The sequence below is a fragment of the Erythrolamprus reginae genome, chromosome 2 (assembly GCF_031021105.1).
Source record: "Erythrolamprus reginae isolate rEryReg1 chromosome 2, rEryReg1.hap1, whole genome shotgun sequence".
NCBI lineage: Eukaryota > Metazoa > Chordata > Lepidosauria > Squamata > Dipsadidae > Erythrolamprus > Erythrolamprus reginae.
In genome coordinates this window covers 273181645-273206525 of record NC_091951.1, presented here as the reverse complement: position 1 = coordinate 273206525, position 24881 = coordinate 273181645, and the positions used below count along the sequence as shown (strand labels likewise).

General features: G+C 37.7%; 1 protein-coding gene across 1 annotated transcript in view; it reads left to right on the top strand.

Annotated features, from left to right (window-relative positions):
* Window positions 1-24881, top strand: part of TRPM3 (transient receptor potential cation channel subfamily M member 3) — an 87217-nt gene that overhangs the window by 20168 nt on the left and 42168 nt on the right. Inside the window, exons 4-10 of the mRNA XM_070736890.1 lie at window positions 6777-6877; window positions 8330-8464; window positions 9773-9823; window positions 15988-16128; window positions 18217-18246; window positions 19587-19876; window positions 23876-24104. Coding sequence (XP_070592991.1) covers window positions 6777-6877; window positions 8330-8464; window positions 9773-9823; window positions 15988-16128; window positions 18217-18246; window positions 19587-19876; window positions 23876-24104 — 977 coding nt within the window. The remainder of the gene's footprint in view (window positions 1-6776; window positions 6878-8329; window positions 8465-9772; window positions 9824-15987; window positions 16129-18216; window positions 18247-19586; window positions 19877-23875; window positions 24105-24881) is intronic.

Below are 24881 nucleotides of genomic sequence, written 5' to 3'. Positions count from 1 at the left end.
GATTTATATTCCTTGCAGAGAGCTAATCATCTCCATCATTTTAGAGGGTCGTTGAAGCCCTTGGAAGTTTATCTGTGTCCTCAGGGTCACCTGAGTACAAATGGTTCCTGTAATCTGCATCCCCCCCCCTAGAAATCTATGCATAGAAACATAGAAGCATAGAAGATTGACAGCAGAAAAAGACCTCATGGTCCATCTAGTCTGCCCTTATACTATTTCCTGTATTTTATCTTACAATGGATATATGTTTATCCCAGGCATGTTTAAATTCAGTTTACTGTGGATTTACCAACCACGTCTGCTGGAAGTTTGTTCCAAGGATCTACTATTCAGGATCTACTATTCTTTCAGTGAAATAATATTTTCTCACGTTGCTTTTGATCTTTCCCCCAACTAACTTCTGATTGTGTCCCCTTGTTCTTGTGTTCACTTTCCTATTAAAAACACTTCCCTCCTGACCCTTATTTAACTCTTTAACATATTTAAATGTTTCGATCATGTCCCCCCTTTCCCTTCTGTCCTCCAGACTATACAGATTGAGTTCATTAAGTCTTTCCTGATACGTTTTATGCTTAAGACCTTCCACCATTCTTGTAGCCTGTCTTTGGACACGTTCAATTTTGTCAATATCTTTTTGTAGGTGAGGTCTCCAGAACTGAACACAGTATTCCACAGTATTCCATATCCGCACACCATTTGAACGGTATTCATCCCAAACTGCATAGCTAAAAGTCTGTAGAGATTCTCAGTCACCCATGTCATGGTTGTCCCAAACTGGACTTTCTTTCTTTTTTTTTTCTTTGAAGATGTTTTGCTTCTCATCCAAAAAGCTTCTTCAACTCTTCAACAGGGTGGTGGCATTAGTACCACTCAGGTGACCCTGAAGAGACAGATAAACTTCAGATAAAGTGCTTCAACTACTCTAAAAGGATTCAGATGACCAGCTGTCTGCAAAGGATATAAACCCTTCCGTTCCTCACCATCCAGTCAGAGCTGAAGAAGTTTCTTGGATGAAAAGTGAAACGTCTTCAAAGGAAAAACAAGAAAGTCCAGTTTCCTCCTGAAAAACCATGACCTGGATGACTGAGGATCTCTACAGACTTTTTTGAGATTGTGTAACATCAGCAAAATGCTGCTTCTATCATTTGGTTTCCCTTGATCCTTTCGAAGGTTGCTTCTGTGAACAGAAATAAATTCATATTCTTGCTATACATCAGATAGATTCTAGAAAAAGGTTAGTAAGAGTTTGTTATTATTGAGAAACTGTAAAGTTTAGGATAGTGTTTTCAAATTTTAAACTGAACCCAAATAAGTTTGACCTCAGTGTATCCAGCTAACAAGAGTGTCCAGAACGTTTTTCCTTTGTACTTTTGCAAAACAAGAACATTTTATTATAATCTGTTGTCATCCACCTAGCTGGAATGTCAGGCCATAAAGGAGAGATCAGTTTAACTATATCTGCACAATCTGTACATTTAATGGAAACATGCAGCAACAGAGAAATTGCTGTGCTCCGATATAACATTGGCATGATGCAAATCCACTGGAGAATCACAAGACAGCTTTCTAACTCAGACAGACAAGAAGGGAGTATCCTAGCAACAACACAAAAACCACGTGATGAATCTCAGAACCATTTCTCTGCCTTGATCAGGTTTTACACCCCTTGAAATGGGATGTAAAACAGAGAATTCACCTCCTGCCCAACAGCGGATTGATTAATACGAGGAGACAAAATAATGTAGAAATTATATGTATAAAATCATGCTGCATCAAGTGTAGCCCAGAAATCTTAAATCAGAATAGTATATTAAATTTTATAAAGAAAAAAATCTTCCCTTCATTTTTTAATAAAAAGATTCCAAGACTTTCTGTCCCAAGAATTTAGAGACCCAGGCAAGGAAGGGAAAGAAGGAAAGAGAGGCTGATACTGCTGTTCAATCCAGAACTGTAGAAAATTGCTTCCTGGAATATAAATTGCACTTATTTGTGTTCACACTTTGAGCACAACGTTCAACATGGAATGGTTCAGTTCAAACCATTTGGATTTTTTCTTTTGGCTTGGCATGATATACTAACCTAGCCATTACATTACATCCAAAAGACCATTATTTTAAAAAACAGTGATTTGGTACCACGTATGAAACCAGTAATTGTTTAATTCAGCTAATACTTTTCATTATAGTTTCCTCTTTTTACTAAAAGATGATTAGATTTCATAAACTTTCGTGGAGAGCATTAAACACATACAATATTATCCTCAACAGGTTCACACACTGGTTCAAAGTTGGGTATTTTAGATAAAACATAAACATATATGACTGCTAAAGCATACAAAATGATATTTGTTATCTTAAAATCTGTATAGAATTGCCACAGATTTTATTATACAATACTATTCTCATTTTCTAATAATTTATCTGCCCTGGACAATTCAAACTGCCAATTTAGGATGTTTTCTTCCTTGTTACAAGATTTGTTGATCTAATTTTTTTTTAAAAAAATGTGTTACATTATATCTAATATATTCATTCATTCATTCATTCACTCACATGCTTTGTGGTGCAGCAATCTAATCCAAACCTTTGATAAAGGCCATTGAAGAGCTACAGTTGCATTGGAAATCTCATTACAGCTCAGTGACTGATATTGTATCTGCCTCAATACTCATGTCACTTTTCATTTTACTTTACTTTTGAATCTTTCACTGACCTGAAATAATATTATACATTTCTTACATACTTCTTCTTCCTGAATTACAGAATACACTTTGTTTTGTTTCTTTATGCCGACACTGTTCAGTTACTCTCTTGCATGCATATATATGTTAAGTTCCAAATGGTTTAGAAACATAGAAACATAGAAGTCTGACGGCAGAAAAAGACCTCATGGTCCATCTAGTCTGCCCTTATACTATTTCCTGTATTTTATCTTAGGATGGATATATGTTTATCCCAGGCATGTTTAAATTCAGTTACTGTGGATTTATCTACCACGTCTGCTGGAAGTTTGTTCCAAGGATCTACTACTCTTTCAGTAAAATAATATTTTCTCATGTTGCTTTTGATCTTTCCCCCAACTAACTTCAGACTGTATCCCCTTGTTCTTGTGTTCACTTTCCTATTAAAAACACTTCCCTCCTGGACCTTATTTAACCCTTTAATATATTTAAATGTTTCAATCATGTCCCCCCTTTTCCTTCTGTCCTCCAGACTATACAGATTGAGTTCATTAAGTCTTTCCTGATACGTTTTATGCTTAAGACCTTCCACCATTCTTGTAGCCCGTCTTTGGACCTGTTCAATTTTGTCAATATCTTTTTGTAGGTGAGGTCTCCAGAACTGAACACAGTATTCCAAATGTGGTCTCACCAGCACTCTATATAGCGGGATCATAATCTCCCTCTTCCTGCTTGTTATACCTCTAGCTATGCAGCCAAGCATCCTACTTGCTTTCCCTACCGCCTGACTGCATTTATTAAATTATTAAATGAAAATAAATAAAGCTCTAAAAGATTATTTTTTTCTGAAAAGTTTGTGTGAGAGAAATTCTGCAAGACAAGTTTTTTGCTTTGTTAACAAAATCCCAGCAAATTATCTTCCTTTTTAAAAAAATAATATACATACTATATTTTTTGGAGTATAAAACGCACCGGAGTATAAGACAGACCTAGATTTTAGAGACAGAAACCAAGGAAAAAAGTATTTTGAACCAAATGATGTAGTAGTATAATATAGCAGAATACCAGTATAGCAGAATAGTTTTTACAAACATGTATACTTTTTACAACCAATTACAATTTTTACAAACATCAAATTTGACAGCTTTAAGACTCGTGGACTTCAACTCCCAGAATTCCTCCTCCAGTCATGCTAGTTCAGGAATGGGAGTTGAAGTCCACAAGACTAAACATGCCAAGTTTGAAGACCCTTGCACTCCTAACCCCTAACCCCAGGGTCTTCAAACTTGACAGCTTTAAGACTAGTGGACTTCAACTCCCAGAATTCTTCCTCCAGATGGGGTAATTAGGAGGCAAAAACAGTCCCGTTTTTGCCCATTTTTTGCCCATTTTTTTTGCAAAAACTGGGTGGGCAAAGGAACTCCTGGGTGCAGGAGGATGGCAAAAATGCCCCCATTTTTGTGAAAAATTTGTCATTTTTTGCCCATTTCCCCCCCCCCCCAAATGGGGCATTTTTCCAGCACCCAGGAGTTCTCTGCAGGCTTCAAAGACCCTCTGTCCAAAAATGGGACGCAGGAGCGGGGATTCAGGACAGCAAAAATGGCTGCATTCGGTGTATAAGACACACTGACATTTCCACCCCCTTTTAGGGGGGGGAGGTGTTTCTTATACTTTTAAAATACGGTAGTCCTTGTTTAGCAACCATTTGCAATTATGATAGTGATGAAAAAGAAAACCAATCCTTTTGTGACCTTCACAGGTCTGTTAAAGCGAAGGAAACCCAAAGTCAAATCCTAAGCACATTTTCAATTTCACTCAGCAATTACTTATCTTAACAATCAAATTGCTGATTTCAGTTATAAAACATTTTTTTAAAATAATGCTCAGGAAATATTCCAGTTTCCATTGATTGCATCTATTCTAGCTTTTTAATTTTTAAAACAGAGGCAATTGTATCCCTTAGTTATTTCTGTTTAGTTTTCTGCACAGGTTGTCCTTAACTTACAACAGTTCATTTAGTGACTGTTTGAAATGACAACAGCACTGAAAAAAGTGATGGCTCATGACCAGTTTTTACATCTATGATCTTTGCAGCATCCCATGGTCAAGTGATCAAAATTCAGATGCTTGGCAACTGATTCGTATTTATGACGGTTGCAGTGAACCAGAGTCATGTGATCCCCTTTTGCAACCTTCTGACAAGCAAAGTCAATGGGGAAGCCAGATTCACTTAGTGACCTTGTTACTAACACTACAGCGATTTACGTAACTACTGTGGCAAGAAAGGTCGTAAAATCCCACTTTTGAGTTGTTAAATTGAGTTTAAATTGAGTTAACATTGTTAAACTCAATTTAACAACTGTCTCATTTAGCAACAGAAATTTTGGACTCAATTGTGGTTGTAAGTTGAAGACTAGCTGCATTGTGTTTTAAAAAGGAACAGGCTTGCTAGGAAAGAGATTGTCAACATAGGAACCACATGGCAGGAGAGCCATGTCAGCATAGTCAACTGCCTCCAGTGGCCTTGAAAAGGACAGCAAAATGATCATTGGAAAGGCAGAAAGGTCTGGGTGGGTGTCAACAGGCTCAAACTCAACCCTGACAAGACGAAGTGGCTGTGGGTTTTGCCTCCTAAGGACAATTCCATCTGTCCGTCCATCATCCTGGGGGGGGAATCACTGACCCCCTCGGAAAGGGTCCACAACTTGGGCGTCCTCTTCGATCCACAGCTAACATTAGAGAACCATCTTTCGGCTGTGGCGAGGGGGGCGTTTGCTCAGGTTCGCCTGGTGCACCAGTTGCAGCCACTGCTCACAGTCACTCATGCCTTCATCACCTCGAGGTTTGACTACTGTAACTCTCTACATGTGGTTACCTTTGAAGAGTGTTCGGAAACTTCAGATCGTGCAGATTGCAGCTGCAAGAGCAATCATGGGCTTTCCCAGATATGCCCATGTCACATCAACACTCCGCAGTCTGCATTGGTTGCCGATCAGTTTCCGGTCACAATTCAAAGTGTTGGTTATGACCTATAAAGCCCTTCATGGCATCGGACCAGAATACCTTTGGGACCACCTTCTGCCACACGAATCCCAGTGACCGATTAGGTCCCACGGAGTTGGCCTTCTCCCGGTCCCGTCGACAAAACAATGCTCTCTGGTGGGACCCAAGGGAAGAGCCTTCTCTGTGGTGGCCCCGACCCTCTGGAATCAACTACCCTCGGAGATCAGGATCGCCCGCACCCTCCTCGCCTTTCACAAACTCCTAAAAACCCACCTTTGCCACCAGGCATGGGGAAATTGATTCCCCTTGGCCGCTCCATTTTATGTATGTTTTGTTTGGGTTGCATGAATGTTTTTAATCAAGGGCTTTTTAACTGTTCTGCTTTTTTTTAATCATTGGATTTGTATTTTGTGTTCCTGCTGTGAGCCGCTCCGAGTCTTTGGAGAGGGGTGGCATACAAATCAAATCAAATGAATGAATGAATGAATAAATAAATAAATAACCTGCCATTTAAAACGTTATGTAAGCTTTGTTCTCTGTGTACACAGTAGACAATTTTTTCAATTGTATAAAATAACTAAACAAGCTAATTTATGTCGGTGGGCTTCCTTCTGACTAAGCAAACTCCTGAATTTAGTATCTGAGAGGAATATACAAAGGAGACCTCCGAGACATTCTTTTAACATTAGATTAATCTAGCAAGCAGAATTAATACAAGCTTCTCAGTTATAAGACAGTTCTACTTCCATTATCCCCTTTTTGAGAAAGGGGCTCTGGGTTTCTCCCCCCCCCCCCTATAAATTTGCATATATAAGCCCTAGCTTATCAAAGTTAGAAGTAAATGGAATTTGTTAGTTACTATTTCCTTGTTACAATTTATCATCTTCATTTTCCAAAATGTTCAGGCATCCTGGTTTGTTTAAATATCTTGAACTAGATCGCTAACTTCAGCAAGAAAATCATTTTAATATCATTGATCACTCCTTTTTGGACCACATGTCTACTTTCTTTCCTTTTATTTCTCATGAGGGTCTGTTTTGCCAATGACTGTGATGAATTGACTAAATATTCTTATTCTTCTCAATTTCTACAGGAGCGAATGCCTCTGCTCCAGATCAACTGAGTTTGGCATTAGCTTGGAACAGGGTAGACATTGCTCGCAGCCAAATTTTTATTTATGGGCAACAGTGGCCGGTACGGTATCTACATGGTTTTCAAATACTTTTCCAGTTGAGCATGGTTATTTTCATGGGGGGGGGGGGGAAGGGAGGGAGGGAGAGATAGAGATTCTGGAACATAATATAATCATAATACATTACATTGTCATGTAATCATAATAAAGATGTCTGTAATTTTTATTTTAGGAAATAGTGTCATCTAGTGGAACTGTTAGAATACATCATAACCAATTGTTCTTTAGTTTGAGGGAAAAAATCTAAGGACAAATATATTTATTGTGGCTTAAGCTTTCAGACACTACAGTCTGCCTCTTGAGATGTCTGAAATGTCATATTATGCACTTTTGTTCTCTCTCGATAAATATTTTGAGAGGCTCTGTTCCAGTTCAGCAACTCCAAATAATGAAACCTCAAATAATGTGGTTGAAAAAATGTTTTTTCCTACCTGTAATTTTGCACATGTGTAAAGATGCCGCAGGTATACAAATAGAAGTAATGGAGCAGATGCAATTCAGATATAGAATCTTCCATTATTCAACAATTTCCATCTCAGCTTTTGCGCCAGAAAAAAAAGGCTGAAAATTTGGGAGGGATGAATAGCATTTCTGAGTATTATGGGAGAGAAATATAATGATTTCATATAGGAAAATTAATGGAAAGTTGTTGAATAGGTTGGGATAAATGAACCTGGAGGAAGATTAGTGGCAGAAAGGGCAATCGTCTTCAGTAAGAAGGCTAGCTATATATGGGATCATTTCCAAATAAGCTGGAATTCAGTAAGAAGGCTAGCTATATATGGGATCATTTCCAAATAAGCTGGAATTCAGTAAGAAGGCTAGCTATACAGTATATGGGATCATTTCCAAATAAGCTGGAATTGTCCAATGGAAGCATTGTTATGGCTAAAGGCAAGTGCTCTTCATTGCTTCTTCCATTTTGACTGAATGCACTATGGTAAATCCTGAAAGAGCCACATATAAACAAGTATTGTTGATAATATAATGAATTCCCAAATGAAAATTCTGAACTCTTGAGAATTTTTGATAAAGTCCATGGTAAATCTGGCATACTTGAATTTTCAAAATGATTCCGCAAATTTTGACCAAGGGAATATGTCCTCTCACAATTGTTACAACTGAAGAAGAGAAAATGAAAGATACTGGAATGATTTTCCAGTGGAGAAGTGCAAGCTTTAAGAAAGAGTCACTTAATATTTTGTACTGGGGTTAGGGTGTTTAATGATAAATGATACCATTTATTCAGTTTGGTAAAAACTGACAGGAGATGTCCACGGCAAGAGAATTGAAGTAAAAAGAAGCTTATAATACCCTCGAATTGTATTGAAAAATAATGTAATGTGGAAGAACCCATTTTTTTACATGATAGGAAAATGAACAATATTTCCCTTTTTGTATGAACTTTCTCCAATGATCACAAGGTCTCCCTGATTAAGGTATTTCCTTTTTAGGTGGGGTCCCTTGAACAGGCAATGTTGGACGCCCTGATGTTAGACAGAGTGGATTTTGTGAAGTTACTGATAGAAAATGGAGTAAGCATGCATCGTTTTCTCACCCTCTCCAGACTAGAAGAGCTGTATAATACGGTAGGGGCCCTATTTGTTTATTTAATTTCCTTCGAGTCCTAGCATGAAGCCAGGAAATTCACCCAATTTCTTCATTCCCGAAATAATGCTTGCCTTCCGTAAAGTGTTCCTGTAACAAAATCTCATAATGTTTTGCCTGCTTATTCTTTTATTAAACCCTAATAGAAGCTTTAAAAAAACCCCGCATCTGTACCATTTTATAGTTTGGATGCTGTTAAAAATAATTTGCTCCCATGATGAATTGGGGTTTGTTTTTTTTTTAAAAAAAATATATGCCATTTTCAAAACACCACTGAATTGGCTAGGCTAAAGCAGACCATTTCGATGTTCTATTTGGTTCCTATTATTTCTCAGGGAACACCAGCTGCCTTGTCAAAATAATAAAACTTTCACTTACCAGCAGGCTGTAACTCATGTATTTCACTTAAAAGATGAGCAAAAATTCAGTAGACAGCCTTTTTCCTCATACAACCAGAAAAAGTAATAGTGCTTATTGAATTTTTATTTGATTTTCATTCACTAATAATGGGGAGTAATAATAGTAATCTTAAGTCTATCTCAGGCTGCATGGGTGGTATAATATTAAGGACATATAGTAATTACTCTGCAGAGTGGGGTATACTTTGTCTCCTGTTTTGTCTTCTTAATCACTCCCCAACATTACTCATTTTAAAACATCAAGAATTGCATGATTTGGTAATCTCTATATCAGGCATACACAATACATCATAGATAGGTTTCATGAGATAGTTAAAGGCCATTAGTACTATTTGTCCATGACTCAAACTTTTCGGCTAGTAGTAAATGATTGAAAACTAGAACTTAGTACCTTTTGATCCACATTAACAAGTTGGATTAAGTCTATATCTATCTCCACCCAATTGGGGTATCTTTCAAAAAATTAATACACTGCAACTAAGTCTTTTCATATGGAAGGAGAACATATGGATCAAAAGAAGAGAATGTTTATAGCTAGGTAACATTACCTAGCAAACCCCATTCCCTACTAACACTGATAATGTTACCTAGTTGGGTAAGGACACATTTTCAAGAAAATAACCAAGCTCAACTAAGATACAAATATTCTCTTGTTTTGATTCCTTAAGAAACTACACAATTGTCACATTCAGTACTTTGGGTGTTATAAATCTAACTAACTATAAATCTAACTATAAATAAATTGGCCTATAAATCTAACTAATAATAAATAAATAAATGAGCTTTTTAGTTGTAATCTCTGTCCTTTAATCCAAATAGCATCTTCAGACACATCAGAACTATTAAGCTGTTTGTTGTGATCTTTTTCAGAGGCATGGGCCATCAAACACTTTGTATCACCTTGTCAGAGATGTCAAAAAGGTAAGAGTCCGAAGGTGGACAGTAACATGAAGGTAATATTGTAGCTGCTTCTTGTCTTTAGAGACAGCCTCTGTTTTGCATGGGCTACCAACAAGAGCTTTCTTCCACCTTCTGCTATTGCAGTTGTGCAGTATGTGTTTGTAATGATTCTCAGCCTTGTGTACAGTACAGTTAGCTATTCAGTGGCTGCTAGTGGTTACTTTAGATGCTTTAGGTATACTGCTTCTGCTAGTGGACTGTAGGTGTTTTTCATGTGGCGTGGATATATGCAATAGATGTATTTTTATAGCCATCAGTGTATGAATGCTGATTTCCATATTGTGGGCCAGTGTTGGACATTGCAATATATATTATTGTTGTGCTGGATTTTGAATCATTGCATTATTTTCAGCTTCGTTAAGTGCTTTTTTTCCCTAATAAAGTCCCTTATCTTTTTGAAGTATCGAGTTTAGAAAGACAACAGTTTAGATATAACTCAGTTCGTGTGACTGAAGCTACTTAAAGGAACTAGTGGAAAGAGATTGTGCTTTGTATCAAAGGAAACGGGCGGCATACAAGTCCAATTAATAATTAAACTATGTCTTGGATCCTATTCAATCATATTCCATCACTTGCATGATTAGCAGCAGAGTGAAGAAGAAAGTGAAAAGAAACTTGTTGGCCCTACAGATTTTGCTTGCAATTCTTACAGTTACTTTGTGCCTTTATGTTGCCCGCTGATTTTCTTCGGGGAGATAACAATGATATAAATTAAGCCCCAACTTTAAAGTGGTATAAGAAACCCTTAGCGATATCTGTCCATAAGAATAATCCTGGGAAGAACCAGAGCATACCATTAGCTAAATAAAACCTCACTAGCAAAACTATAAATTGATTGTTTATAAATGGGGAGGAGAAGAGAAATAGGTAATAAAACAGGTTAACTTAATACCTATTACCTCGTGCAGTGATGGCGAACATTTTTTTCCTCGGGTGCCAAAAGCGTGTGAGTGTGCCAACACCCATAATTTAATGCCCTATGCCCCCCCCCTTGTGCATATGTCCATGACCCCCCCCCCTTCATTGCCCCCGCCTGCATGAATCCCCTCCTCATTTCTCGACTTTTATTTTCATTCCCGGCCTGTTTTTCCCCTCCCCAGGCTCCAGAGGCTTTCTTGGAGCCTAGGGAGGGCGAAAACAGCCTCCCCAGTCCCACCCCAGAGGCCATTTGGAGGCTGGAAATGGCCCATTTCTTGGCTTCTTGTGGGCTCGGTAGGTCTATTTTCAGCCCTCCTCAAGCTCCAGAGGCTTTCCTGGAGAGGGTGAAAACACCCTCCCAGAGGCTTGCCTGAGCCGAAAATCAGCTGGTCAGCGCGCACATGTGTGCTGCAGCTGAGCTAGGACAACGACTTGTGTGCCGTTGTCCATCACTCCATGTGCCACCTGTGGCACATGTGCCATAGGTTCACCATCAAGGGCCTAGTGGGTACCTATGTAGTTGGTTACAATCATATAATCCTCTGGAGCTTGAAACCCATGCATAAAATCCAAAGCTCATCACCTATACATTTACATATTTGTAGATTTTAGGCTTAAGGCAATTTTGCCTTAAAACATAAATGTCCAGAGAATGAGAACATAAATGTCCAGAGAATGCCCTTTAAACTTTTGTAAAACAAAAACATAGAGACAGAGTTTTCAACAAAATGTTTAAATAGTTTTAAATCATAAGTACGGTAACTCAAAAGTTTGAAGAAAAAATTGAAACGTTTGAATATGCTTGGAAGCAAGAGAAAAACTTTTTGAGAACTTGTTTTATATTTGTTACTTCATTTAATTTTGGAGAACCAGGCCAAAACGTGTAGCAATTCTTTCAATTACAGAACTAAATGTCTATTGAGACAATAACAGAACTTTTTACAACTAAAAATGTCATGAATGTGTACACAGTGCTGCCTAATTCAAAATCAGGGTTAGGGTAGGGAGGGTAGAGTAGAATAGAATAGAATAGAATAACAGAGTTGGTAGGTCTTGTAGGTCTTCTAGTCCAATCTCCTGCTTAGGCAGAAAACCCTACACCACTTCAGACAAATGGTTATACAACATCTTCTTAAGAACTTCCAGTGTTGGAGCATTCACAATTTTTGGAATCAAATTGTTCCAATGATTAATTGTTCTTGACTGTCAGGAAATTTCTCCTAAGTTACTTCTCTCCTTGTTTAGTTTCCACCCATTGATTCTTGCTAGTACTTTGGAGAATAGCTTGACTCCCTCTTCTTTATGGCAATCCCTGAGATATTGGAACACTGCTATCACGTCTCCCCTAAATTTAATTTTAGCTTTTTGCTTCCCTATTCTTTTTGTATGAATATACTGTATATATATCAGGTGCATGATAGGTTCAGCTTTTCCGGAGCATGACCCCAATGGGAGTGCAAACACACACACAAACACTATCTATGAATCTATCTACAAATTTGACATCAATGTAAATGAAATGGCATTCTATAAAATAACCTCAATGCAACACATCATTATGTTAACAACACAATGTTTCACTGCTTATGACTGTCTAAAGCAGTGTTTCCCAACCTTGGCAACTTGAAGATATCTGGACTTCAACTCCCAGCATTTGCTGGCTGGGGAATTCTGGGAGTTGAAGTCCAAATATCTTCAAGCTGCCAAGGTTGGGAAACACTGGTCTAAAGCAACTTATCTCATTCTGATGAATTTTTATTTCCGGTAGCTTAACATCAGTTTTATTGTTACCCTTTAAGATCAAATAAATATTTGTTAAAATAAAGCACTTTGTAAGTATTACGTAGAGAAATAAATCATATTCACATTATTCTGCTGAAGAGCAGTTTAATATTAAGACTGAAAAATAATTGTGTACATTCCTGGCACCTTTATGATACTTGAAAATTAAACTGCTAAATATAAAGCAGAATGTGAACATATTTAAAGTTGCATATGAAAAACTCCAAAAAAAAGCTCTTGTAGTTATATATAGCAGGTATATATTTTAAGTAACAAAGTCCAGTTTTTCTTAACACTATAAAAGTGCAGTGCGAGTGGAACCTAATATTGGAGAAAGTCTTTGCCCCAATTATGTTAAGGAAAATCATTTCTTTCTCCTTGAAAAGAGTGCAGAGAGAACACCGTTCAAGTAACCTTAAAAATAATTTTGCTTGCATGCAAGGAAAAAAAACTTAGCAAAAATGGCAAAAAAAATTGCATACATTTTCCATACATTAACTTTAAAAGTGATAACAATGGATAACTCTTGAATTTCTAAATAAATGCATACTCTAAGGAGTTTATGGGAAAGAATGGATAGTGGCCTTTTCACCTCTTTTACTTAGTTAATAAAGGCCATTTCTCCTATGTTTGAATATCAAGGGCATTGACAACAAGCCATTAGTCAGAAAAGTGTTGGTTTTATAAAGACTACTTTTTTGCAAAATTTGATGTTTAAGGATTACTCAGATAACAAAAGGAAAACATGTTGGGAACTTTGATGGCTAAAGAGTGCCCTCTAATGTTCATATAGTAAACATTTCTATTCTTTCCTCAACCATCTCTTACTAGGTAGATATTTAGTAAGATAACTTTCTGATTAATCCATGACCAGTAGGCTGTACCTATGCATTATGATCAGGCTCAAAATTAAGCATTTGTAGTGTCACTTTATGGATTTCTAACAATTTATTCTTTAGTCCTAAACATGTCAATTTAAAAGGAGAGCACTATTTGAGCATAAATTGCTTTTCAAATAAAGCAATAAAGTTCTTAAATAATAAAATGTTATTAGAATCAGGCTATATTTTAAAAGGTTTTAGAAGAAGGAATGATTCCTGGGGTTTTGTAGACGAAACAAAACTACGACTAAACCTTATAATCTGAGTCATAAGAAATATCATAGAAATATTTCACTTTTATTCGGGAATCAAACATTATTCAAATAGGTTTGGATCAAGGGTAGGTTCTAACTTACCTTGCCGACAGTTTGCTTCCTCCGGCGCCATGCTGGCACATAGAAAAAATGACCATGTGGCGCAGCGCCAAAAACCAAGCTTCTGTGCATGAGTAGTGCCAAAATCCAAGCTTCTGCACATATGCAGAAAGAAAGAACAGCTTCTGCGCATGTGCACAAGCAACAAATAAAATGGCAGCACCTATGGCGCCACTATTAGAACCAGTTTGGGGGCGTGGCCAACCGCGATCGTTCCTGATTCAGTGAACGGGGGAAATTCACACTACCAGTTCTATGGAAAAGGGGGGACATGATCGAAACATTTAAATATGTTAAAGGGTTAAATAAGGTCCAGGAGGGAAGTGTTTTTAATAGGAAAGTGAACACAAGAACAAGGGGACACAATCTGAAGTTAGTTGGGGGAAAGATCAAAAGCAACATGAGAAAATATTATTTTACTGAAAGAGTAGTAGATCCTTGGAGCAAACTTCCAGCAGGCATGGTAGATAAATCCACAGTAACTGAATTTAAACATGCCTGGGCTAAACATATATCCATCCTAAGATAAAATACAGAAAATAGTATAAGGGCAGACTAGATGGACCATGAGGTCTTTTTCTGCCGTCAGACTTCTATGTTTCTATGTTCTATGTTTCTATGGGACTGGTCCGATCTGGAAGCACTGTCTTCTAATCTAGAAAACTGCCTCCTAATCTAGAAAAAAATAGAATAATGATTCTCTGTTTGCAGCTAACAGGTTGAATAAAATTTAGTAAAAAATTAGTAAAATATGTTTAGAACCAGTAAGATTAATAGCTCATAATATAAATCCTAGACAGGTAATATTGGCACGATTACAGTAATAATCTTCAAATGTCATTTGTGTTTATTTACTACGAGTATAAAGTGCAGGCTACATCAACTATACTATCATTTAGAGAAGGCAAATAAGCAAGTGCAAGACTATGATTTCTATACATGGGGTGGGGTGGGTTGTAAACTGTTTTTGCATTACAGTAATAACATAGAAACATGTCCTTTTTGATATTAGGAGAATTGAAAGTCAGTGGAGCAAGATCTGAGAAATGGCTTATGAGGTAAATTCATTATTTGGCCCACTCAGTGCTAAGTAATGAGGTAACTGATGAATTTTGGCACTAAATGATAGATGCTGTATGAAAATAATTAGATATAACTTCAATCAACTTTCATTTAAATGAGAACACATTGGAATCTCCCCCCCCCCAAAAAAAATGAAGACAAATTCATTGTCATATAGATTTGTCTCTAAAAAGTGAAAATAAATTATTCTGCAAACACTTTTCCTAGATATCAAATATTAGTTCACTGTTATTATAGCCAAATACATTTCCTTTTTGGAAGATGCAGGACCACGTAGCAAAAAAAGTTGGTAGCCAAAACATCAAGGGAAAGAATTTTAATTCCTGCAGGTGGGTAGATATAAGAATTTTTCACTTTTTAAGTGAACCATGTGACAGTTTTGATGTTTTAGGAAATAAAAGCGAAAGCATTAATCAAAGAATCACAAGGAGAGTTCTACTAAATATTTAATATTCAGTATTTAATATTTACTTAATCTGAATTAATAAATATTAATTAATATTTAATATTTAGTAAAAGAGCAAAACTTGTGATTAAAGCATTCAACATCTGTTTGTGATAAAGTTGTCTTCCTGTTCCAGGACGAAGTTTGGAAAAGACATTCTTAGAAGTGTGATAGAAATGGGAAGACACCCAACCCCAAGACATTTGCCAGAGCATAAACATATTCCTCAGAATATAAGACTGTTTTATGGCTTGTTTGGGACCCCACCAGGGTCCAGCAAATACGTAGAGTTTTCTGTAAAATGCTTTGCCTTCATGCTTTCCTTGTTCTGCAGTAGTGTATCCTTTTTTTCCTTCTCAGAATAGCCTAAATCCTGTGTTCTGAAACTTATTATCGTCTGTTACTGCTATCTTTTAACACATTTTCTTACTTAATTTATGTCTTTTTTCCAAGCGTGAATATCCAGGTTTCGGTTGGATCTATTTTAAGGTGAATTAATTAATAAGCATAATAACATGTTTTCTTGTGTTTCATTTAAAACTCTCATCATTATAGAAAAATGTGCGCAATAGACTTAATCAGTTGTATCTCCCTCCCCCTCCCTTGTTTTGTGTTTTTTTTATTCCATTGGAAAAAAAATAGGGAAACCTACCACCAGACTACAGGATAAGCCTAATTGATATTGGCCTGGTGATTGAGTACCTGATGGGAGGAGCTTATCGCTGTAATTATACTCGAAAACGCTTCCGAACACTCTATCACAACTTATTTGGCCCCAAGAGAGTAAGGATTGTTATTATTGAGTTTTTTTAAACCCGTTTCATAAAAAGTAAATTTAAGGAGGTGGGTTGACAGGTGATCAAGTCAAAAGTGACTTAGTTAGATGGCATTACTAACTAACATTTTGAATGTTGAAAAACTCTTATGGTTTGAAAAACTGTTCTGGGCTGAACCAGTTACTTCAGTACAAGAAAATGGTGTGTTCTGAGCTCATTCTGTGAACAAATTCCTTCCTTTGAATACACTTATTCTAAGGTCATTCCTTTCCCAACTTCCAAACTTTTAGAGTCTAAAGTCATCAGCCCCTCCCTGCTCTAACATACACTTAAATTACTTACTTCTGTTACATACCTTGTTTCATTCTCAACCTTTAAGAACAGTGATGGCAAACTTTTTTCTCCTCGGGTGGCAAAAGAGCATGCATGAGCGCTATCACGCATGCACAAGTGCCCACAACGATAATTCAATGCCAGGGGATGGTGAAAACAGCTTTCCCTGCCCCCCAGAGGCCCTCTGGAGACCAGAAACAGCCTGTTTCCAAACTTCTGGTGGGCCCAGTAGTCTTGTGTTTCACTCTCCCCAGGCTCCAAAGGCTTCCCTGGAGCCGGGGAGGGTAAAAACGCCTTCCCTCACTCCTCCGAAGACTCTCTGGAACCAAAAACGCCCTCCCAGAGCCTCTGTGCAAGCCAAAAATCAGCTGGCTGGCACACACATGCATGTTGGAGCTGAGCTAGGGCAACGGCTCATATGCCAGCTGATATAGCTCCGTGTGCCACCTGTGGCACCCGTGCCATAGGTTCGCCATCACTGCCATAGAACATAGCAAAACACAGTCTGTAACAAAAGTTTATTTCTTTCCTGTACTATTATTATTTATTTATTATTTATTTATTTAGTCCAATACACAATGAGGGTTTTGGTGGGTATATATCTATATACACATAGTAAAATACATGATGAAGGTTATAGAGGAGATACTCAAAGTAAAATATATCTAAGAAATAATAGAAAAGAAGGTATGGTAATAGAACATATCAATGAAAGAATAGAAGAGATATAGAAATAGAAGAAAGGTATAGGAGATATAGGAGAGCAATAGGACAGGGGACGGAAGGCACTCTAGTGCACTTGTACTCGCCCCTTTACTCTCTTTTATTTTTTTGTTGCATTGATTGATATCTCTCCTTTTACTCAGGAACACAAATTTATATAACAACAATCCTGTGAAATAGGCTGATCTGAGATCCAATTTCAATTCTTCCCTCCTCCATCTCTCATGTCAAGAAAGATTGTTCCTTGTCCCTACTTCCTCTATTCTTTTCATAAAATATCCTTACAGGAGTGCAAAACTAAACTTAAGACAATGTGCACCAATCACTTTAAAAACATCACTTTTCTAGTGATGTTGCCCTGACGATGCAAGTTTGACACCCCCATCCTACAGCAACTGGGCTTGTACCTGAATGCATCTTTTCAGTTATAGGTGCATGCAGGAAACTCTAATTATAGCTCCAAAATGCCGAAGAGAGGCAAGGGGCTAAGCATTAAATGCAAGATATTGCTTAGCCTGATACTAAGTGGGAAAGGATGTTGCTGACATTTTATCCAGTTCCTAACATATAGGAAACTTTGCATTTATTGAAAGTTTAATGTTGTTGTTACTGTTTAGTGTTTTGTGTTTTTTACATTTAATTTTAAAAAATTAAAGAAAATTAAAAAAAACTCAGAACTTAGAATTACTTAAAATTACTTAAATTTTTCTGAGGAGTTGAGGGAGCAACGTCTGATTTTTTATATTTTTTTTGCCAAAAGTTTAAAGTGCTGGAATAAATCTGGGTGCCAGGAACATAAAAACATAAGGGTCCACATTATTAAAGGAAAGTTTTTTTAAAAGTGAACTTTGGGATTTTTGTGCAATAAAACAGATCTTTCCCAATATAGAAAGTGATTGCATTAATAACATCAAGATGCTTGCAAAGTATGTACGCTGAATCCAAAAATGATGAATGAGCAGGATAGGTTTTATTTAGTTCCTGTTCTTTTTGAAAAGTTATATATAGAATTATTCTTTTCTCTTTTTTTTACCCACAGCCCAAGGCCCTAAAACTTCTGGGAATGGAGGTAAGTGGCAAATCGCTCATTTTAATGACAGTTTAGAAACTTTTACAACAGCACAAAATATATTCTGCACTGTCATTTCATGTGAACATATGATTTAGATAATAAAAACCCAATAACTACTTCTATGTATTCAAGAACATTTGCAATTTAATATTTCAAATGGAGCTTCTTTTCCCACCATAGAGGAGGGAAACAGAATGAGAAGAGAAGGAAGGAAGAAATGATGGAAAAGAAATCAAACATCCCATTAGAGCATCAGGCATATCTAAAATTTATCTTTAAATCCTGGCAGGAAAATAATACACATTTTCAAGATAGCTCATAAAGAAAATCAATTTTCATCTAGGTCACTGCGCACATATTCATATGTATAGCTATGGAAAAGAAGCAACAAAGTTTATTTAAAGACTTCTAATAAAATTTCACAGTTTTAGTGAATAATGCATTAAAATATCCATGTTTGGAAACAACCACAAACATTACAATTATTAGGTAAGAGCCAGAATAGAAAATTATAATGTTATTTCTTGATTAAAAAAACACCTCTTCAAAAATGATCAGAAAACTAAATGTGAAATCAATGTTATTAAAATATCTATATTTAGATGAGTACGTATCAGAATGTTGAAAGTGATTTTCCCAGGAGTATTAAATCAGCACTGGGCATGCCAGACAAGTATTTTTGAAGTGCTTAATTGCTGATTGTTAAGTATATCTTTAAATTATTGCTGTTAAATAAATTAAGGGTAATTTATACAGTTTTGAAAGCTATTAGGCATTATCATTGCAAGGAGGGAGGGAGAGAGGGAGAAGGAGAGAGAAATCCTTCTGATAATTAGATCCAGGTAAGTTCCTGTGGAAGTGTAAAAAAACCAGAAACAAGTCCAATGCCTTTTTAGGAATGGCATTACAGTAGTCCCTCACCTATCGCTGGTGTTACGTTCCAGACCCGGCCGCGATAGGTGAAATCCGCGATGGGGAATTTATCGACTGATAGTACTTATTTAAGTATTTATATTGTAATTGTTTGGTAAGTTTTCATTGTTTTAAGTGTTTATAAACTGTTCCCACACAATATTTATTTTAGATACAGTATTTAAATACAATATTTACAATTTTAGATATATATATATATTTTTAAACCTGCCGGTCGAGTTCGGCGGGCTGTTTAAATCTGCCGATCGACTTCCTCAGAAACCCGCGAACCAGCGAAGATCCGCAAATGATTTTTCTCATTAATATTGCTTGAAAACCCGCGATGAAGTGAAGCCGCAGTAGGTGAAGCGCGATATATTCCTAAAGTTACCTTTAGCCTAACAATATTTTTCTATGCTCATCAGGACGATGTCCCACTACGGAGGGGAAGAAAGACCACTAAGAAACGAGAAGAGGAAGTGGATATAGACCTAGATGATCCCGAGATTAACCATTTCCCTTTCCCCTTTCATGAACTGATGGTATGGGCTGTGCTGATGAAGCGCCAGAAGATGGCTCTTTTCTTCTGGCAACATGGAGAGGAAGCCATGGCTAAGGCTCTGGTAGCCTGTAAACTTTGCAAAGCAATGGCCCACGAAGCATCGGAGAATGATATGGTGGATGACATATCTCAGGAACTGAACCACAACTCCAGGTTGAGCTATTCATAAATGTTACATTGATGCCCTTTATTTTGTATGATCATTATTCTAGATAGAATAACGCCACTTCTTTTTTTTATTACTGAGCTGGTTAAACTAGAAGTCCCATAATGCTTTCCAAATTCTAGGAGAAAAATCAGGCAGTGTAAACTGTGTTGGCATGAGGACTCCCTCTTGGAATGTTTGCAGATGACTGAAAGGCTTGCAAGAGAAATAAACACTTCGGTCCAAGCCAAGGGCTCAATGGGCTGGCCTGGTAGAACAAAACAATGCTTCTAAGCCGAACCATTTCAAACAGCCATTGAGAATATTGGCTTATAAGACTTCCATTATTGGAATTGCGGGTTAGCCATGCAAAAGGGAAAACAAAGATTGTTGTTTAGGAGCATGGGAAATCAATCTTCCAGATCCATAAAAACCTAGGGTTTTATCGGTCAAAAACAGTACTTTGCATTCTGCTCAGAAAATAATGCTGATGATGGAATTCCAACCTAAAGCCCAAGTGGCCCTATGTGGCAGTTTCTATTACATGACAGTCCTTTAAAGAGCTACCCTATAAAAGCATACTGCAGTTGACTGTTGACAATAGATAGACAATAAGCACAATTTTTCACAGATTTATAGACAGAAATTTCTTTTTCTTGCCTTCTTTTTTCTTCTTTTTCTTTTTCTTTCTTTCTCTTTCTTAAATGTGTACAGTGATCCCTCGATTTTCGCGGGGGTTGCCTTCCCAGACTTCCTGCGAAAGTCGAATTTCCGTAAAGTAGAGATGCGGAAGTAAAAACACCATTTTTGGCTATGGACAGCCAAAAACTACCCCCGCGCACCCTTTTCCAAGGCCACGCAAGGAGCCGGGCTTGAAGTTGGGGGTGGGGAGTGACAAAAGTGTGGAGGCCAGCAAAGATTGTTTTGAATGTAGGCCGCCCCCGCCCCCCAGCGCCTCCAGCCCCCTCGCCGCTATCCCCCGCCCGCCCGATCCGCCCCTCTCACTGGCTTTCTTGGGGCACGGGTCCTCCTGCAGCAGCGCTGGTGGCTACGGCTTCTTGTCCTCCTCATTCAGCTGCTAGCCGCTCTGAGCGCTTTGAGAATGCCCGCCCCGCCCCTCTCGCAGTCCCTTAGCTGAGAGCGCTTTCGTCCCAGTTGTCAGCGAAGGGGCTGCAGGAGAGGTGGGGCAGGCGTTCTCACAGAGAGAGAGCAATAGAGCGAGATAGAAAGGAGACAGGGAGAGAGAGAGAGAGGGAGAGAGAGAGAGCAAGAGGGGGTAGAGTGGAAAGTAGAGAGAGAGAGAGAGAAATGATAGAAAAAAGGGGAGAAAAAAAGAGGAATGAGAAAATGATTGAAGCTGAGAATGACAGGAAAGAGAGAGAAAGAGAGAGAGAAGTGACTCTTGGTGATGACGTATGATGTCATCAGGTGGGAAAAACCGTGGTATAGAAAAAAAACCGCGGAGTATTTTTTAATTAATATTTTTTGAAAAACCATGGTATAGCCATTTCACGAAGTTTGTACCCGCGAAAATCGAGGGATCACTGTAATGCGATCTACAATTATATATTCAAAGTTCCTATACATTTGTATTTGTACCGTCTTTTTATTTTATGTACCCCTTCCCTATTTATTGTCAATAAAGATTATACACTACTCAAAAAAAATAAAGGGAACACTCAAATAACACATCCTAGATCTGAATGATTGAAACATTCTCATTGAATACTTTGTTCTGTACAATACAGTGTACAGCAAAATGAAATTGATTGTCAATCAGTGTTGCTTCCTAAGTTTGATTTCACAGAAGTTTGATTTACTTGGAGTTATATTCTGTTGTTTAAGTGTTCCCTTTCTTTTTTTTGAGCAGTATATATATATATATTTTTTAAAAAAGCATACTGCAATAGCAGGGGTGTTAAACTCACGGCAGCATTGCATCGTCACATGATATATTGGGACTTTTTCTCCCTTCCCTAAACCTTGGCATAGTCAGCACGTGATGCATCCTGGCCCATGGGCCGGGAGTTCGACAGCCATGTGCAATACTTTAACCTTCATGTTATAAAGATATAAGTGACAGCTGATTACATTTATCATGGCCTGATTAACAATGGCATGCTAAATGTCTTTATGAGTATTCTTAATACAGAAATGTACATATCTAATAAAATATGCCAAGGCAAGCATATTTTATCATTATTGGAGCTCTTTCATATTAAACTCAGTCTAAATGTCTATGGAGACCTCTCAGTCCTCCAGATCATGTTTGTCCCAAAGGTGCTTTTTCAAGAAGCAACTTGACTTCCTGGTTTTTCTTTGAAGATTTTTCATTTCTCATCCAAAAAGCGTCTTCAGAGCTGAAGAAGCTTCTTGGATGAGAAGCCAAATGTCTTCAAAGAAAAACCATAAAGTCTAGTTGCCTCTTGAAAAAGCGTCTTTCGGACACTCAGTCTGTTTAGCTGAATCCAGTCTCTCGTTATGTCCACAATCACCAAGGGATCAGACAGAAATTGACTAGAAAAAGAAAGTTCTAAGACTTAATTCATAGAACTACATAGAATAACATAGTTGGAAAGGACCCTGGAGGTCATCTAATCCAACCCCCTGCTCAAATAGGAGAGTCTATACCATTTTAGACAAATAGCTCCCAGTCTCTTCTTAAAAGCCTCCAGTGAAGGCCCCACCACAACTTCTGAATGCAATCCATTCACTGGTTGATTGTTCTTACCATTAGGAAATTTCTCCTTAGTTCTAGGTTGCTTGTCTCCCTGATGAGTTTCCATCTATTAGTTTTTGTCATGCCTTCTGGTGCTTTAGCAAATAGTTTGCCCCACTTTTATTTTTATGGCAGCCCCTCAAATACTACAATGCTACTATCATATCACCCTTAGTCCTTCTTTTCACTAGGCTAGATACTGTATATCCAATTCCTGCAACTATTCTTCATAGTGCACTAGAGTGCCTTCCGTCCCCTGCCCTATTGCTCTCTCCTATACGTTTCTTCTATTCCAATATCTTTTCTATTATTTCATTGATACGTTCTATTACTATAACTTCTTTTCTATTATCTCTTAAATATATTCTACTATGAGTATCTCCTCTGTAACCTTCATCATGTATTTTACTATGTGTATATAGATATATGCCCACTAAAACCCTCATTGTGTATTGGACTAAATAAATAAATAAATAAATAAATAAATAAATAAATAAATAAATAAATAAATAAATAAATAAATAAATAAATAAATAAATAAATAAATAAATAAATAAATAAATAAATAAATAAATAAATAAATAAATAAATAAATAAAATAAAAAAGTAAGTAAGTAAGTAAGTAAATAAATAAATAAATAAATAAATGTTCCAGACTTTCCTCTAATCATAAAGTCCAGGTGTGTGAAACTGAAGACCCGCAGGCTGGGGTGCTTAGATCTGGCCTGTGGGGCTAGTCTAGAAATAACAGAGGACAGGCTCGCAGTGCCTCTGCCTACCAAAATGTATGATGGGGGGCTGCACGAGGTCCCTCTGAGCCCATTTTTGGTCAGCAAAGTGCTGCAGGAAGCCACGGAGGCTGAAAATGGGCTGCGTTGGAGGGCGGGCTCACAAAGCCATCCCATCCATCCATCCTGACCCTCGACAAAATCCAGTTTGACATCTCTGCTATTTTCAGTCCAGACATCTTATAGTCATAACGCTTGGTTAAATTGCACTATACTTTTATCAGTGAAAATCTGATTGTCTCACAGAGTTCTAATACAAGTCAGATCAGAGCAACCAGATTAGCACCAAGGAGAGGGTAGCAGACAAATGGAGGCTGAGGTTTCCTAGCAAAATTGAAACTGGTTTAATGAAGCACAATATCTGCAAGTGCTCTCAGGATCTTAGCCAAACAGGCCAGGCTGTGATGCAATCCCTGCAGAAGTAGCTGTTAACAATTGTTTAGATGCCACAAACAGTGACATATTCACCAGCTTTTTTAAAAAAATGCCTTTTCTTGCAGAGATTTTGGCCAGCTGGCAGTGGAGCTGCTAGACCAATCCTACAAGCAAGATGAACAGCTGGCTATGAAACTGCTGACATATGAGTTGAAGAACTGGAGCAATGCCACGTGCCTACAACTTGCAGTGGCAGCCAAGCATCGCGATTTCATTGCACACACATGTAGCCAAATGTTACTCACAGATATGTGGATGGGGAGGCTTCGGATGCGCAAAAACTCGAGTCTAAAGGTCAGGATTGTTTTAAGTATGAAATGTACGGGAAAGTTTATCTGTTAAATCGGCATGTAAATATAATATACAGAATTGATTTATTTCTAACAATACAGAACAGCCATTGCATTTCAGAAACTTGGATGGCCAACTCATTTTAAAGCTTTATGGAATGGGACTTTATAGAGTTCTAAATCAATTATTAATTTCATACTTACCATAGCCTACAAAATAGTTACATGTTGTGGGTGGCTCTATCCCAGCTCCTGCCCCAAGGAATGTGGAGGTGGATGCAGGGGAAACATCAACATGTCATAGGCTTGTTTTATTGCCAACAGAGTCAGGTAGTGCAGTTTCCTCGGACGAAGAAGAAGGTGGGAGTGACTTGGAAGAGGGGGGCTTGGCACACAGCCCAGGAAGTCAATCTCCATTATTTTCGGTCGATTCGGATGTGGAAGTCTTGGACCCACGCAGGCGCAGAGTTATGCATAGAAGAGACCAATTGAGGACATATTACAGGAGATAAGAGAGGCTACCTGTGTTTGGGTGGGGCCCTAGTAATTAGAGCTGCTGATACAAATAGCAGCGTGTTGGTTTGGCCGTTGTGGAAGATTATCTGATCGCAGTTCTTCAGGACCGTGCTTTGCTGTTTTCTGGACTTTGTTGATTTTTCACGCCTTTGAAACCAAAGCAGAGCAAACTGTGTGTGTCTCACTTCGTTGGAAGAAGGAGGGCTGTGACGTTTCTTCACAGCTGCTAGCTAAGTACTTAAGGACTGATTAAGGGAATTGTACA